The 17,207-nt window shown below is 45.2% G+C and overlaps 1 protein-coding gene across 3 annotated transcripts in view; it reads left to right on the forward strand.

The window, feature by feature from the left end:
* Window positions 1-5,580: 5,580 nt before the first annotated feature.
* The window catches only part of fbn1 (fibrillin 1), a 77,287-nt gene continuing 65,660 nt past the window's right edge, over window positions 5,581-17,207 (forward strand). Inside the window, exons 1-6 of one of the 3 annotated variants that reach the window (XM_079997684.1) lie at window positions 5,581-5,790; window positions 5,910-6,398; window positions 8,997-9,079; window positions 11,804-11,902; window positions 13,067-13,162; window positions 13,660-13,755. In XM_079997684.1, coding sequence (XP_079853810.1) covers window positions 6,112-6,398; window positions 8,997-9,079; window positions 11,804-11,902; window positions 13,067-13,162; window positions 13,660-13,755 — 661 coding nt within the window. In that variant the 5' untranslated portion in view covers window positions 5,581-5,790; window positions 5,910-6,111. The remainder of the gene's footprint in view (window positions 5,791-5,909; window positions 6,399-8,996; window positions 9,080-11,803; window positions 11,903-13,066; window positions 13,163-13,659; window positions 13,756-17,207) is intronic. The other 2 variants (XM_079997683.1, XM_079997685.1) reach the window with 2 other exon arrangements.

The raw sequence follows: 17,207 nt of genomic DNA on the forward strand, positions 1-17,207 counted from the left end.
AAGCACGGTGTCTGACCTCTCTCCTGCCCAGGTTGGGAGACTGGCAGGAAGAGCTGCTATGTGTTGATCACTGCCACACTCTGTGCAGTGGACGACGGCTGCAGGTGCCGCTCCATCGACCACGGATCTGCCGTTGCCGAGGGGGTCGTTTCCATCGTCAGTGGGGCCTGCAACTTGGGCTCCGAGGGTTGGTGCGAAGAGGCTCGCATCCTGGGGGCCTCCGTACTGCCGAGCTCCGGGGGGTGCTATGGCTAAGCCCACGTCCTGGGGGCCTTTGTACTGCGGAGCCCAAGGTGGTGGTACGGCTAAGCCCACATCCTGGGGGCCTTCGTACTGCTGAGCCCACGTCCAGGAGGCCTTCTACTGCTGAATTCCTGGTGGTGGTACGGCCGGGCCCAACATGAGGGCCTCCGTATTGCTGGGTTCTGGGAGCTGGTACGGCCAAGTGCACATCCTGGGGGCCTCCGTACTGTTGAGCTCCAGGAGGTGGCACAAGGAGGCCCATGTCCTGAGGGCCTTTATACTGCCGGGCTCTGGGAGCTTGTAGGAGGTGGTAAGTGAATTGGTGAGTTGGTGTGCGGGCATTGCCGCATTGGTCCCCGAAATGAGTGTTGAAATACTCCCTAGTCACTCCCCGTCCCAGATGATGAAGAAGATGAGGCCTCCACCTCCATGATGAAGAAGATGAGGCCTCCACCTCCCTTTCCTCTTTAAGGGCTCAGAGAGCTTCTGCTTCTGCTTCCTTCTAAAGGGCCCTTAGTGTGGCTCAATGCGTGCCACCTCCGCTTTTTCTGCAGCCTCAAAGCGTGCTCTCTCTCGTATCTCTCCACGTCAATGCGTGCTTTCTCCGCCTCATCTGCGGTCTGAAAGGGTGCTCTCTCTGCCGACCTCTCCATGTTGATGCGCGCTCTCTCCATGGACCTCTCCATTTCGGTGCATGACTTTTCTAATTCCATATCCATTTGGCACTTTGCGTATACAGCTTCTGTACGTGCAACTGCCGCTCTTGCGCGGGCCGCTGCGATCGCACTTATGTTGGACCCACTGGACTTGATGGATCTTCTGGCCTTCTTAATGGACTTGTTGGCCAACTTAATGGACTTGTTGGCCGACTTGATGGACTTGTTGGCCGACTTGAAGGACTTGCTGGATGACTTGCCGAGCCCGATTTCCACAGTCAAAGTTGTACTGCCACTGCTGTCCAGGCCTTCTGCCCCTTCCTCCAAGCCAGGCTGTCTGCTGGGGCCCAGGAGTCCCGTGGAGCCTCGGGGTTCCGAGGGGGCTGAGCGTTCCAAGGGGCCTTGGAGTTCCATGGGGCCTGTTGAGTTCTGTCATCCTTGCTCTCAGCACTGACTCAATGGTTTCCAGGCCACATGATGCCTTGAGGCGAAGTCCTCCTTTTACTTTCCTGCCCTCACCTCATGCAGACGTACGTGCACGTACTATGCAGCATTCTCCCAACATTCTCCCAAAAAGTACCTGGAAACAGGAGCTCACTTTTGGTATCTTTAATAGAAGCAGTGTGAAACTGTGCAACAGTACATAAATATGCAGCTTAAGGATCAGTCTCCATGCAGATTTAAATAACCTGTTAATACGTTGTCATAACTCCTATACTCACAGAATAAACTCACAGATTGTGCTTTCCCAAGGGCAATGACGAGGCTAATGGAAGGAGATGTAAGTCCGAGTCTGAGGCTTGATCAGATTGTCTGTGTGTGATTCTATCTGGCTATCTTATATGCCTGTGTTCTGATGTCACCCTATCATCACAATGCTGTGATGTCACGGTACAGACTGGGGGGGGCAGAACAGGGCCCAGGGACGCTGGAAATCCATCTTTTGCATTATCGTTGTGACAAAAACACACGGCGCATTGAAATGACCATCAATTCAGAGGCGAGATAGAGAGAGAGAAAGGATCCAAAGGAATATCTGAAATCACGCCTGCTACCGTAGAATTTGTAACCCTTGCACACACACAGACACGCACGCACACACGCACATACACGCACATGCACACACACGCACACGCACACACACAGGCAGAGGGGTTAAAGAGAGCGACCTATTTCTGCTTCACCTCATTTTCTTGAAATATTTCACATGAATATTGGCAGAGGTTGTGCTGCAGAAGACAAAAGGAAATGAACCGAAGCCGGTGGAGCCAAGGACAACACACAGTGTGAGAAAGTCTCGCTGCACTTTCTGCTCCTAGCGCAGCCGGAGCCCGTCCCAGTCTGAACCAGCAAGAAACCGACGTGAGGATTTATGGAAGGCAAAGGCAAGAAAACCATGTGTTTGTCAAGACTGGGGTTATTATGATGCGGCGGTTTTCTATTCAGGTTAAGGTAAAAGTGTTAAAGTGGTAATCTGTCAGATTATTTGTTGAAGGGGACCTATTATGGATTTATTATCACAAACTGTGAAAAAAGACTTATTGTGAGCTCTCTATTTCAGAACACATGTCCTGAAATAACCCGTTCATATTTGCAGCCAACCCCCACCTCACGTTGGGCTTCAGAAAAATTAGAACCGCCCCGCATCTGAGTAACTCAACACACAAATCTTTTAAATGAAAGAGGAATTAATACCGACTGTCCGTGAAGAAACTGCAGACGATGGAAATGTAAGTATTTAAGTATTTAGTGGCACGAGATCCGCTGTGTGTTTCTCCAAACAAAACCAATAAAAATTGTGTGTTTCTATTGTAGATGTATTTTTATTACATATATTTATATAAAATGTATTTATTTATTTGTTTATTTATTTTTTTCAATTTTTTATAAAAATAATTATAATATATATTTTTTCAATTTTATTCTCTGACTATTACACGAAACAAAAAATCCCCGTGTCTGAGAGTCGTGTTGCGTTGCGGTGTGGTCAGTGTCCCCTACAAGCTTGGAGCACGGCAACCAAAGTCACAACAAACTTTTAATTGAGGCCTTCTAGATCAAATATGAATGAACATTCAGCAACTGCATTGCTTATTTCTTGCCTCAAATCTGTTCAGAAACAAATTTTAGTGGACCGATAAGGTGAAATCAGTGAACGTTACAGAGTAAATACAACAAAACCTGGAAGCCATGCTCAAATGCCATTGGCTCACAGAATCAAAGGGCCTCGGGAGGGCGGCTCCTCCCACAAAAAAACAGCTTGTTTTGGACCAGGATGGTATAGAGGTACGTTAGAATGGCTAGAATGCATAATCTGAGTGGTATTTTCAACAAAAAACTTCAAAACATGTTTTGGGGACCTCAAAGACCTACATTGACTTGTCTAAAAAGAGCGTAGTAGGTCCCCTTTAAATAAGTCCCATATTTGATACTTTATTTCGCTAGAACTTTACAAGAAACAGTCATTCAATGTATTTGCATTATGCATGTGCTCCTCTACACGCTCTTTCCATTGTTGGTGGCGGGGTCCGCCTTTCCCAGCAAGAACGCGCTGATTGAGCGCATGCAAGAAGTGAAAGGCAGAAAGCAGAACACCCTCAGATGAAAAAATATCCCCGGCCACAGTAACCAAGAAAAAAACAAAACCAAATCAATCGAACAGAAGAAGGCGAACTTTCGAGAAAGAAAGTGAGCGTCTCAGAGCAAAGACGAGGGTAAACCCCGATGGACAAAAACATTGCCGTTTTTATGACGATTTTATGGATTTCCACTTTAAAGTACAAAAACAGCTTTTTGATATTGTCATGACATATTATACTGACTTTGTATGGTACCTGATTTAGAAGTACCTCAGTAACCACTTGATTTAAAGAAGATAATAATTAATTTGAACCTTGAAGACTTTGTTTGATCATTTTGCTTGTTCTCTAATGCATTGCTGCTGAGTCGGGCTTTGACGTTGTGCTGTTTCAGCGCCGGCTGGTAAACATTCCTGAAAAATTAAAAGTAGATTTGGCCACTGACAATAGAGAGTGAGAAAGAGCCGGCGGAGGGCAGGGGGGCGTCTTACTATAAGTGGCAGCTCTTCCGTCTCGCAGAGGGGAAGGGAGGGCAACGCTACTCTGCTCTGCACCAGCTCTGCTCTCCCACGCATCATTCTGTTGAGAGGAACCTGGACTTTGAACCACAATCAGCGACAATGAAAACACGCCAGGCAGCAGGATGCTAAGCTATGACATCACAACTACCACTGTGTTCGGTGTGTGTGTAGCGGAGACGAAGCGGCATCTATCTGTCCATCTATCTATCTATCTATTTATCTATCTATGTTATTCGCAGCAATTTGTTTGAGAACCACTAAGCTACAACTTTACAACTTCGGGCTCAAAAAACAAAAAAAATCGGGAATTTCACAACTCTCCTGAAAGTGTGCCAGTGACCCCCCCCAGGGGTCCGCGGCCCTCAGTTTGGGAACCCGCAACACCCCCCCTGAGCAGTTTCTGACCCCTTGGCCCGGCTTCGCTCACGTTGCAGAGGAGGATCCCGGTTCGGATTCGGCTGCCTTACTATCAAAGCAACACACTCTGACCTACAGTGGTTCCTTCTGCCCCACCCACCCCACACACACACACTCTCGCTGCACTCCCTCCAAATCTCCCCCATGACTTGCTCTCCTCCCAGAATCCTCTCTGCTGTCTCTCTTAACGCACTTTATCACACCACTTACAGCAGCTTTTCGGGTGAACAGAACAAAGCGCCTCATGCAGATAGAAACACATCAGACAGAATAAAAGCACAAAACAATAAACAACAACAACTATAAAAAAAAAAAAGATTACCTGGAAAGCCAACACAACTCGGCCAACACACTTGATGAAGGTTGACTTCTTGAATCACAATATTACACTATATGCCACTTTAATTTGGTAATCCGTAAGATTATTTAGCGACAACAAAATCCCATGTTAGATATTGGTACTTGGGATGACCGCTCACAAAAAACTACAGCACCTTCGGAAAAAATTATCCCACCTCAAGTGACCAAGAAAAAACCTTCTGGGATTTGCAGTGTAATCCACCCAGCACCGATCATTTTATGGATTACCACTTTAGGTTTTGACAAGACTGCACAAACAGTGACTCACAGAAAGTATTAGTTGGAGACTAATGGTAAGCCAAAGAATCGGCTGTGTAAACCAAGATGCATTTTTAGGCGTGAGTTAATCATTTAGCCAAAGCAGTCTTTTATTATATAGACACAGTGAAAAGAATGAACAGGTGCGGGCTTTACAGGAACAAAAACATTCTGACGGTAGATCATTGCTGCCAAGTCGCCTCAGAAATGTAATATTCTGTATAAATGTAAAAATAAAATAAATACAATATATATAAATAAGTCCCCTGAGGTGATGGAGCAGAATTCTCTTTACTAAAGGTCCTTGATGTAATTTGCCCTGGATTTGTATTGTTTTATCGCGAGAGTAAAATAGTTTGGGAGAAAGTTGAGTAGGCAGGGATGAGGGGGGAGAGAGAGAGAGAGAGAGAGAGAGAGAGAGAGAGCGAGGGAGAGAGGGGGGGGGGGGCTCTTTCTTTCTCTTTTTTTAATTTTTTTTTTTTTTTTTTTTTTTTTTACCATTTTCATCCTCTGGAATGCATTAACGCCTAAACCAATTCATGAAAAATCAGGACGCAACTGGATGCCGCAGGTTGGACGAGAAAAGTTGCGATGCGCACTTATTCCTAGCTCTTCAGCGTCGGCTCAACGTGTATTTTATTGCTCTGCGCAGAAAACAGTTGTGAAAAGCTTCCTTTAGCAGAAGCCTAACAGCAAGAGGAGACTTGGTCCTCTGTCGGGTCTGAGGCGGATCTCCTGCTGGGGAGAGACGGTAAAGTAAAAACCTCTCAATGGTCACTTTTACATTTATTATTACACGCAATTACTATAAGTTGTTGATTTTTGTTTCTGTATTTTGATTTCTCTCCTTTCAAAACATGTTTGTCCCCGACTAGAAGTGGTGTACTTTTACGCACAGCATCTCCTGCGCGCAGTTTGCGCCCTGACGCATTGGATTGCATTGTTTTGCAGCTTAGACTCGGGACTGGGCGTCAGGGCTGAGAGAGAGAGAAAAAAAAGAAAAATACAAAAGAAAAAACAGAAAACGATCTTCATATTCCACCCGACAGTGGAGTTGGACATTTTTTTCAAGCCGAGATGCTGGACGGTGTGAGCCCGGGACGGCTGCTGCAGTTGGCCGCGGTGCTGGCGGCTTTACCGCCGCTGCTCGCAGGGGCTGGAGAGGCTGGAGACCTGGTGGCCCCGGGAGACCTGGTGGCCCCGGGAGACCTGGTGGCCCCTGGAGACCTCACGGTGGCCACTGGAGACCTGATGGTGGCCCCTGGAATCCTCACGGTGGCCACTGGAGATGGCGAGGTGGCCAAGCTGCCCGAACCCAGAGCCAGCAGGGCGAAGAGGAGGGGAGGCGCGGACGTCCTCAAAGGGTAGGAGACTAAATCCATCGAATTGAGTCTTATCTATCTATCTATCTATCTATCTATCTATCTATCTATCTATCTATCTATCTATCTATCTATCTATCTATCTATCTATCTATCTATCTATCTATCTATCTATCTATCTATCTATCTATCTATCTATCTATCTATCTATCTATCTATCTATCTATCTATCTATCTACCATATCTCCATTAGTGGTGGAAGAAGTACTCTGACCTTTTTTCTTCAGTAAAAGTGCAAATACCCTGAAACAAGGTGACTAGTACCACATTGCCATTTCTACTTCAGTAAAAATATAAACATACATGCAATTACTATAATTATAATTAATACTTGTACTTGAAGTTTTCAAAGATATGGTACTTGTCATATCCAGTGCCCTGATATAACAGAGCCTATAATAGGGCCTGTGGCACTTTTTTAAAATCTGCACACATACAGTGTACTGAAATATGGTGTTATTGTTATTTACAAAGATACACAAATATAAATGTGAATCCTGATTTATTTAAAAATAAAAACAAGTAAGTAAGTAAGTAAGTAGATACTTGAAAAATGTACTCAAGTACAGGAACAAAGTATTTCTACTTTTCTTCTTCTACATTACTTTCACCACTGGTCTCCACATCTATCTATGTAAATAAGAATTCAGAGTTGCTTAGAATATTCCTCTTTCCTCAATTTTATTTTCCTTTCCCCCCTTCCTTCAGCACCATTTTATGACCCTAACACACTTCAGGACTAGTCGGACAGTCACTTGGAGCAGGTGTCAGTGTCTCGGTGTCTTCCCTGGTATGCATCCCGCACGTCCTCCTGTCCTCCAGGTTCTCAGTGAACATGGAGAATCGGGAAACACTCGGCATTTTTTTTCTCTCCACTAATGCAGATTGAGCCCGACAAATGATATTGTCTATGATAGGAAGTTTGGAGCAACTCTTGTAATTAAATACTGGCAGGAATATCGCATTCCTGCTGACTGCAATAATAAATTACATCCAAACAAAGGAGGCCATTGGTCGTGTGTGGCTGTAGGAATGTCTGTTGCACTGAGAGAAAGCGGGAGAGAGAGAGAGAGAGAGAGAGAGAGAGAGAGAGAGAGAGAGAGAGAGAGAGAGAGAGAGAGAGGCTGTGCCTGTGAGGAGTTAAGGAGAGAGAGTTAGAGAGAGAGAGAGAAAAAGAGAGCGATAGAGAGAGAGAGAGAGAGAGAGAGAGAGAGAGAGAGAGAGAAAGATCAGCAGCCTAATCCTCTTTCTGGCCAAAAAACACCACACCCCAGTTTGGGATAAAGCACATCTGCAGCTGTACACAGTGGGTCACTGCTGTAGAGGTTTCTTATTCTGTGTGTGTGTGTGTGTGTGTGTGTGTGTGTGTGTGTGTGTGTGTGTGTTTGTGTGTGTGTGTGTGTGCGTGCGTGTGTGCGTGCGTGCGCGCATGTCTCCATGCGTGAGTGTTAACAAGAGCATGTGTGTGTGTGCGTGTGTGTAAGTATGTCTCTATGCGTGAGAGTGTGTTAAAAAGAGCGTGTGTGTGTGTGTGTGTGTGTGTGTGTGTGTGTGTGTGTGTGTGTGTGTGTGTGTCTGTGTGTGTGCTTGCCAGAGATTGAGATTGAGAAGAGAAAGGGAAAAGGGGGAAGGAAGAAAGACATATAGAGAGAAACAGCGTGTGCCTGTCCAACGATGACAGCGGGCTGCTGATTGGGGTCACACGGTAGACGTTTCAGTGTGTTCTCCACAGGTAGTTTTTATTCAACGTCTAGAGTTCATTTGTCAGAACATCTGAGGAGAGACGGAGGAGAGGCACGTCGGCAGCACACTGCGTCGGGCTGACTGATATCTGGAGCCTCGCGTTAAACGGTCCCTTGGCTCTGCAGCCACTTTTCCTTTCTCTGTTTCAAAGTATGAGTTTGAGCTTTTACAAAGTGACCCCTGTGTGTTCAATTCCGTTAAGGCGCAATCAAAATGTTGGCAGGGACGTGTCAGGCTGACGGATCTTTGTAGCGTCGTCTCAAATGGCCCCGGCTCTAACGCTTGATTTGTACTCGGTTGCTCAACGCTTTTGAAAGATGTCTCTTGACAAACGTTAATTTGGTTTCCCAGCATCTAGCTAGCGAACATACACAGAAGGGGGTTCTGTCATTTCTATAGCAACGAGGCAAACTAACCAATCACACTGCATGAAAGCCTCTCGACATTCTGCATCATTAAAAAATTCTACAGGTATGCAGCAGCGGCAGTGCTCAGATAAATCAATTTCAAGTACAAATTTATAAGTATCTGTTTGAACCATGTTCCACAGCCACTGGGCTCATAAGTAGCCCCAGTGTGATACTGTTGCCATTATAGTCAACTACAACCTAAGTCCTTTAAATGGTTTTATCTTTGGCCTCCTGTTACAACACCCCCGTTTCCACCCTGCTGCAGAGCTCTTGAGCAAGTTACTAAATCCCTGCAGGGATTGCCCGGCCCCAGACCCAGCACTGTGGTCTCCTTCAGAGTGTATCTACAGTATACACTATGGTCTCCTAACTAGATTGTTCTACATGACCAGCCTTGTTCAGTGTCTGACACTTTTGTCTTCCCTAGACCCAATGTGTGCGGCGCAAGGAACAACGCCTACTGCTGTCCAGGCTGGAAGACTCTGACCGGAGGGAACCAGTGCATCGTCCGTAAGTACCCCGCCATCCAAAATAGCTCTCAGTAAGGTTACAGAATGCAGCTTGGTTGTGCAGCAGTAGTCAAACTTCAGGGCTGGGACCAGTCAATGATTTGGACAGTTCAATGATTGTGTGCATTATCCTATGTAAAAATCACATTGTGCATAACGTGAGCCTTTGAATAGTTGCAGAATTCCTGTTGAATGTTGAGGGGTATGTTCAAACGTGTCAGACTGATAGGCAATGATGTATGGAATTGGCCAATGCTAAATGAGTGGAAGTTGTTCAGTGCAGGGAAGACATAGCATGAGATGGTTCAAGGTTGGGTCTGAAAAGAAAAGGTATATAAACAGCTTGGCTTTCTTTAGGTGCAACTGATGGGATAGCTCATGTTGTGACTTCTTCTAGCAAACAGTATGATGTACTGTAGATCTGCTCTGAATTTGGATAAAGTTGAGATATCTTGCAGTTTGAAATGTTTCATTGAGAACTTTCAAACAGGATTTACCGTTACACGGTGCGACTCCCAGTCGATGTAAACGGTGGCTTACAGCACTTTAACTTATTTTAAGACATGTCTGGTGTTTAATATCTGTTTGTATCACTTGACAACGCGATCTGTGCCAGGTTCTGTCAGTCTTTATAGTCTTGATTTCTCTCTCGCTCTCCCACTCAGCTAACATTAAAGTATAGGAGTCTGTTGAGTTGAGTGATTGCAGTCTGGCTGGCCAGCTTGCTGGCTGCCTGTAGCTGCCTCTAATGACATTGTTTAGCAGTGGGGTTCAGGGGGTTTGGAGTCAGGGTCTGGACTCTACCTGACTGGACCACGTCAACAGCGCACTGTGGGAAAGGGAACAACTGCCAGCGCCACCCGGAATCACAGGGGATTGGACCTTCAGCTATATCTGGAAGTGGGGGAAAAAAGTAAAAAATAAATCTTGGCACCTCTGCCAACTGGGGTCCAATAACCTAACCATGATGAGGGTTAGAAACCAGATTTGGACTTTGGTCTATTTTAGATTTGTATAATTGTAAAAAGACAGCATGAGGTTTATTACATGTGTTATGAAAGATACCACGTGAAATTCTACACCGCTGGGGTTGACTGGGTAACAGACCTTTTTGTGTTGAAAGTCCCATTAAAGCATAATCAGAATGATATAACTGCAATATATCAGGCGGGTCTCTGTAGCATTGTGTCAAATGACTCCAAATATGGCTCTAAAGCCAAATTTATATTTGGTTACTTAACAATTTTGACAGTGATGATGCAAATCCAATTTACTTCTACAGATACAGTACATAGCAGTTAAGAATATCACTTTCTGGTTGTGACCGAGCCATTAGGCTGTAGTGTATATTTCCACAGTGTTTAACTGTGCACACAAAAAAATAAAGATACCAACCAGCCCGGTAATGTTTTTTGAGGAGTGACGCCATAGAAGAACCATTTTTGTTTCCACAAAGAACCTTTCAGCCCGCAATTCATTTAAAGAACCATTTCTTTAAATGAAGATGTGAAAGGTCCTCCTGCTTAGACATCTGAATTGTTGTTTTGTTTAATTGCCCTTGTATAGGCTAATAGCCTAAACACCAATCAGCCACAACATTAAGACCACCACTAATAACCACTAATATTGTGTAGGTCCCACTCGTGCCGCCAAAACAGCTCTGACCCATCGAGGCATGGACTCCACAAGACCTCTGAAGGTGTCCTGTGGTATCTGGCACCAAGACGTTAGCAGCAGATCCTTTAGTCCAGGTGGGGCCCCCATGGATCGGGCTTGTTGTTCCAGCACATCCCACAGATGCTCGATCTGATCTGACCCTAACCCCAGCCATCCACATGATGTAGAAGAAAACATGATTCATCAGACCAGGCCACCTTCTTCCATTGCGCCATGGTCCAGTTGTGACGCTCACGTGCCTATTGTAGGCGCTTAGGGCGGTGGACAGTGGTCAGCATGGGCACTCTGACCGGTCTGCAGCTACGCTGCTCTGACACTTTGTATCCTGCTCAGAGATCCTGCTCGCCACGCACATCAATCAGCCCATGGGCGCCGGTTCACTGGTTGTCCTTCCTTGGACCACTCTTGGTAGGTACTAACCACTGCATACCAGGAACACCCCAAAATACCTGTCGTTTTGGAGATGCTCTGACCCAGTCGTCTAGCCATCACAATCTGGCCCTTGTCAAAGTTGCTCAGATTCTTACGCTTGTGCATTTTTCCTACTTCCAATACATCAACTTCAAGAACTGACTGTTCACTTGCTGCCTAATATATCTCACCCCTTGACAGGTGCTATTGGAACGAGATGAGCAATGTTATTCACTTCACCTGTCAGTGGTTTTAATGTTGTGGCTGATCGGTGTATGTAGGACACTACATACACTCACACTGTTTGTTTAATTTCCAGATATGTCCCCTCACCCACCATCTAATAACTCAAATAAGGATTAAGGGTTATTATCATTATAAATAATACTATTTTACGTGTTTAGGTTTTGTAGACTGCAAGGTTTCTTTCTGGAAGCAAACAGCCTTTTTAAAGAAGCATTATTTTTCTGTATGTGAAAATGAGTAATTGTAGTCAACTACAACTCGGATCAGAATCTTTACTCCAGGTATCATTCTAAAAGGGGTCAAAATAATATTCTAGTTGAGAATAATATTTAAGTTAAAATTGCTGTTTAATGTTACTTGACTGAATGAATCGTCACATGTGACTCTGCAGCCATCTGCCGTAGTTCCTGTGGAGACGGCTTCTGCTCCAGACCAAACATGTGCACCTGCCCCAACGGCCAGATCTCTGTTTCCTGTGGAACCAAGTCAGGTAGTTCTACCCAAGAAATTGTGGACAGTATATCGGATTTGAAGACAACGCTACTCAAAATGATATTATTTCACTTTACTGTTTCACTTGCTTTTATTTTTTTGCAGAAATGATCAATTGCATGTTGCCGTAGTATCTGGAAGCACTGGCAATGAAATGTTGAGACTATTCAAAGTGTCATTGTGTAGGTGTACGTGTTAGTAAGTGTACATTTATTTTGAAAATACCCCAACATACTGATCCTGACCATGAAAAATAAGAACTATTTCCTGACATCCTCCCATATTTCTGTGGGAGGATATCAGGCCCTTGCTGGTTTACAAAGCAAACACAAAATGTAGATGCATTCCCACTCTCGTGCTCCCCTCAATATGTTTTAGTTTATAGTAAATGGGTGGGTGAAATGGTGCAAGACCACTTTATAAACATACCAATAATGTGATTTACGCACGTATATTAAAAAAAAAATGAAGCAACTAAATCCATCACAAATGTTTGTTGGAGAGGTCCACCCCACAGTGCACCATCATTATTTAGCAAATTCAAGAAAAATGATTTACTCTGTGAGGGTTAGGGTTAAGGACAAGAGCTCGCAATGACAGATGACGTAAATGAGGAGATAAATTGTCAGTGTTTAGATGTTTTCTATTCCCTCAGAGCCTTTCATAAGAAAGACTTTGAACTCTATGCCTGATTGAACTTTACATTTTCTTGGCCTTCCTTGCCCATCGAGTGAAAGAATTGCCAATGAACAGTAAGGCTCCAGCGATGGTGCTTAGCCATTGAGTCCCTTTCTAAAACAGCCCTTAATTAAACAGCCCTTAATCCTGAAGAATGCAAAAATTGATCCATATCGCAATCATTTGATGGTAAATAGGGGCCTATCCCTGAAAGATTTTTGTGTGCGATCGCAATGGGCGTGAGTGCCTTGGAAGAAGTCCACAGTCAACAGCTCCTTGGCGTTGCTCCGTAGCGGCTATACCCGACGTGCTCATCTGTTTATACATCGTGGATTTCTAGGAAAATGATATCAAGAACCAAAGGCACGGTTCATAGTGCATTCTTGTTATTGTAAGTTCAGCTTAAAGCATCTGTTTATACGATGAGTCGAACCCAAATATCTCCCGCTGCCTCTCTCTCTCCCTCTCTGCCTCCTGCCCACAGTCCAGCACTGCAACATTCGCTGTATGAATGGAGGAACATGTGCTGAGGACCACTGCCTCTGCCAGAAGGGCTACGTGGGAAACCACTGTGGCCAACGTAAGGGCCGTCCTAAACAAACATTGTATGACTATTATAGCTCACACATGAATAAATGATATTAGCAGGTTCAGAGTTTTACCACAAAAAAGATGTGCTGTGTATTTATAAGGGCCTGACGACTTTTTAAAATATATTTTACTATTACCATTTTATATTTTTTACTTTGGGTTTTTCTTTTACCCACTTTTCTTAATCCTTGGATATTCCAAACAATCAGTTGTGCCCTCATTTTTAAACTCCAATGTCCTTGCCCATTTGGCTCCTTTTGCACACCTAGTCGTCCTGGAAGCGGGGGAAGTCCTTTCTCAATGATTCCCTCTTTTAGCTTTTAGGTTTTTGGGCGTTTTTCCTTTGCTTATAAGGGTTGCTTTGTCCTGTCCTTTGAATACGGGCCTGTAAAGCCCTTTGAGACCGTACCTGTGATAAAGGTCTATACAAATAAACTTGACTTGACTTGCTTTCCCCCCCTTGTGTTCCTCCTTGTCTCTCTTCAGCGGTCTGTGAAAACGGTTGTCTGAACGGAGGACGGTGCGTGGCTCCCAATCGCTGCGTGTGCACCTATGGCTTCACCGGAGCTCAGTGCGAGAGAGGTAACAAAAGTCCTGCCGTTGTTCTCAGCCTTTCTCTTATCCACCTTACGTCACACTTGTTTTTTTTACTAGTGCTGGTCTCGCCTGCTGCCGTACCGTATGTGCTGCTTTTGGCAAAAAACTGGACCCTATGTCTCATGGTGGTTTTCTAGCGTGACTATGGGTAAATGCTGCTTAGTCACAGAAACAGTGAGCGGAATGTGGTTTGTTGTGGAATATTTGCACGTCAGGCTCACGCTTGGCGATGACTGCCGTTTTTCCACATCTGCTCACAAAACGATGCCCTGTGATGTCTTACTGGGAGTTCGCCGTCATGCGAACCCTCCAAAAAACCCTGCTTCACCCAACTCAACCCAACCGTTGAACTCTGGCAAATATGAGCAAGGCCTTGGAAGTATACAAACACATGCAAGCAGAGCATTACAAACCCTTGATGATCGTGAGCACAATGTGTGTGTGTGTGTGTGTGTGTATGTGTGTGTGTGTGTGTGTGTGTGTGTGTGTGTGTGTGTGTGTGTGTGTGTGTGTGTGTGTGTGTGTGTGTGTGTGTGTGTGTGTGTGTGTGTGTGTGTGCGTGTGTGTGTGTGTGTGTTTATCTAACCACGTGAGGACGACTGATACGGACTGGCTGGGGGGTCTGAAATGGCAATGAACTCTAGAGGCCAGAGCCATGACCTCCTAGAGCTAATATTTGGAGCGTCACTGTTCCTGCTAATTACTTTTCGAGTAATGAGGTAGAGTTCTGTCAGAGGGCCGCGGAGGAAGATGTGTCCTTCGGCAGCTTACTTTAGTGTTTCTTCAACCCAGCCGCTAATGAGACAGTATCTGTCCTCTCAATGGGTCAGCGCCAGGCCTTATCTACCCCTAGCCCTGGTTTTCGATTTGTTTTGACTTGAGTTTCCAGTCTTTCCTGTGGTGGCCCGGCCGGGCCTTGAGGAACCGTGGAACCGTTTCGACTTTTTTCCCCCTTCTGTGCTTACGTCTTACATCCATGAGTATAGTGTAAATGGTGGGGATCGGGTTAGGGTTAAGAACTGAGGTATTCAGCTTCAAGGACATTGGCTTTTGTACAAAATTTGTTAACTTTGGTGGGGACAGAAGTGATTGACGTTTGCCCTGAATGACTTTAATGACTTCAAAACAAAGAGTCGTTATTTATGTCATTAGTACTTTACTGCATGTTGTAACAACATTCATGGATTCTCCACAGAGTTGTAAAAACTAGGCCAGTGGATACGGTGGCACTTTTGGGTTAAGTTACTTTTGCTGGAATTTCCAGTGGCTTGATCCATTTGGCAGGTATCCATCACCTCCGAAGGGAATACCATTGTGTTCTGTGTTCTGTGCACACACACGCACGCACGCACGCACGCGTGCACAAACACACACACGCACACACACACACACACACACACACACGCACACACACACACACACACACACACACACACAAAAACATGCATCTTCTGTGTAAACCCTCACACATGTCCACAGGAAACACATGCATACGTTCTTAATGCAATTTGCAGAGCGGTAACCCATTAGGTCTTGATCTTATCACATTAGCAGAACTGGAAGGTTTTCCACAAAACGTGACCTGACAAGGGGGGAGAACTCGCTGGATATACGATCCAGAGGTATTCTTGGACTGGGCCGTGGAAAGCTGCTTTTACTATAACTGCTCAAGGTGGCAAGATGGCTCTACTGGTAGACAGAACTTCCAGCGTTGGCATTGCGGTTCTGATCGGCTGTATTGTTCCTCAGCAGTACACAGGGCGTGTTTCTTTTAGAAGACATTCCACCACAAAGCCAAACGAAGCTCATTCAACAGATCAAGATATAACTGATTAAGGTTCCTTTTGTAGCTGGCCAACGCAAATCTCTGCAAAGAATTATTGGCAGGAGCAAATTCGGCCACTATGTAGACATTTAGAGATGCATATCAAAATTACATATACCTCTACTCCCACAGTTGTATAAAAAAAAACCTAGAACGCACGGGTTGGCTTCCTCGCTAGTGAGTGTAGAATGGACCTCCCTCAGTTGCTGTTTGTGGCAGAGCGAGCTGGAGCAAGCTCAGTAGTTAAGGGACACATCCTTGGACCTACATCCTCCACAACACTGAGAAAGCCGACTGAGCCGACCCGTGCTCTGACGACTGACGGCTAAAGCAAATCAAACATTCTGTTGGTGAAGGTCTATTTTATATCTATATATCTACGAATTAAGTCACAAACCATTTAAATCAAATCCAATACAATTTAATAATAATTTGGTGGTGAGCAGATAGATCAACATTTTCCCATGTCGCTTGCAACTATGAATCCAATTTAGAATGTGGGGCTTTTCAAATTCAGCCGCATTGTTTATCGCACACAGAGTGCCCAGTTCCTGCTCCAGAAATGGTTAGAAATGAAGCAATGAACCTGACGCCATTGGGACGGCTGACGAAAGACTGGTTTCAAATATGGCAATGTACAAATGAACTCAGGAAGACTGAATTGGAAACCTGAAGAGCTCTCTATTCTTTTGTCTGTGTGTGTATGGGACTGAAACTTTGGATTTGCGGGTGTATGTGTGCTTTACTGGCCGCCCCGGAACGACACTCCTCATATCAGTCGTGCTGACATCCTGTCAGTCCCACCCAGATTCGGGACCTACAGTATAGCACATGCTCATGTGCATGACAGTAACTCACACAGACATGGAAACGCCCAACACAGTTTTTCTATGGGAGAGACGAACAATGGTGGGATTTTGAAGGGAAGTGAAATCGTGTCACATGAGAAAGAAAGAACACACTTTAGCGCTTTTACTTTGAAGTCCAACAGTATGGTCATCATTGATTGATCCTGGCTCTCCTCGTGCTGGTAGATCAATCTGGGGATGATTCATCAGCCTTAGCTATTTTAGCCTTTGCATCAGCGCAACAGAGCACTATGTCTTTCTATGTTACAGAAATAATAGTCTTTGGTGTGATTTTTAAACTTTTGAGACCTTTTCCACTTTCAAAACTCTGAGGCCACTTTCTCTGGCAGCCTCCCACCCCCCAGCAATCTCCAAGCCCTTTCTGCCTCCATGCTGCTTTCCCATAAAGACACATGGGGAGGATGATATGAGGAGACGCTCCTTTTATCACCGAGGAATGATCTGGAGGTCGTCCAGGAAACTCGTCTGACCCACTTACTCGTTGGGTTTCCCGCCCGTTCGCACCGGCGCTGTTGTGTGTAAACGGACGGGGTCTTCAAGGGGAACGCCAGTGTTTCCATTGTGCGCGGCAGCCACTGGAACTCTGCTGACAGTTCATTACTTGCTAATGAGTCGAGAAAACACTCAGCCGCTCTCTGGCTCGTCCGCTGCTCGCCATGGCGAGCCGAGTTTAGGAAGACAAGCCCGTTTCCAAAAGTAGAGCACAAACAAACGGAAAACAATGTGCTTAATGACTCTTTATT

Source organism: Zeus faber, assembly GCF_960531495.2.
Source record: "Zeus faber genome assembly, chromosome: 3".
NCBI classification, from domain to species: domain Eukaryota; kingdom Metazoa; phylum Chordata; class Actinopteri; order Zeiformes; family Zeidae; genus Zeus; species Zeus faber.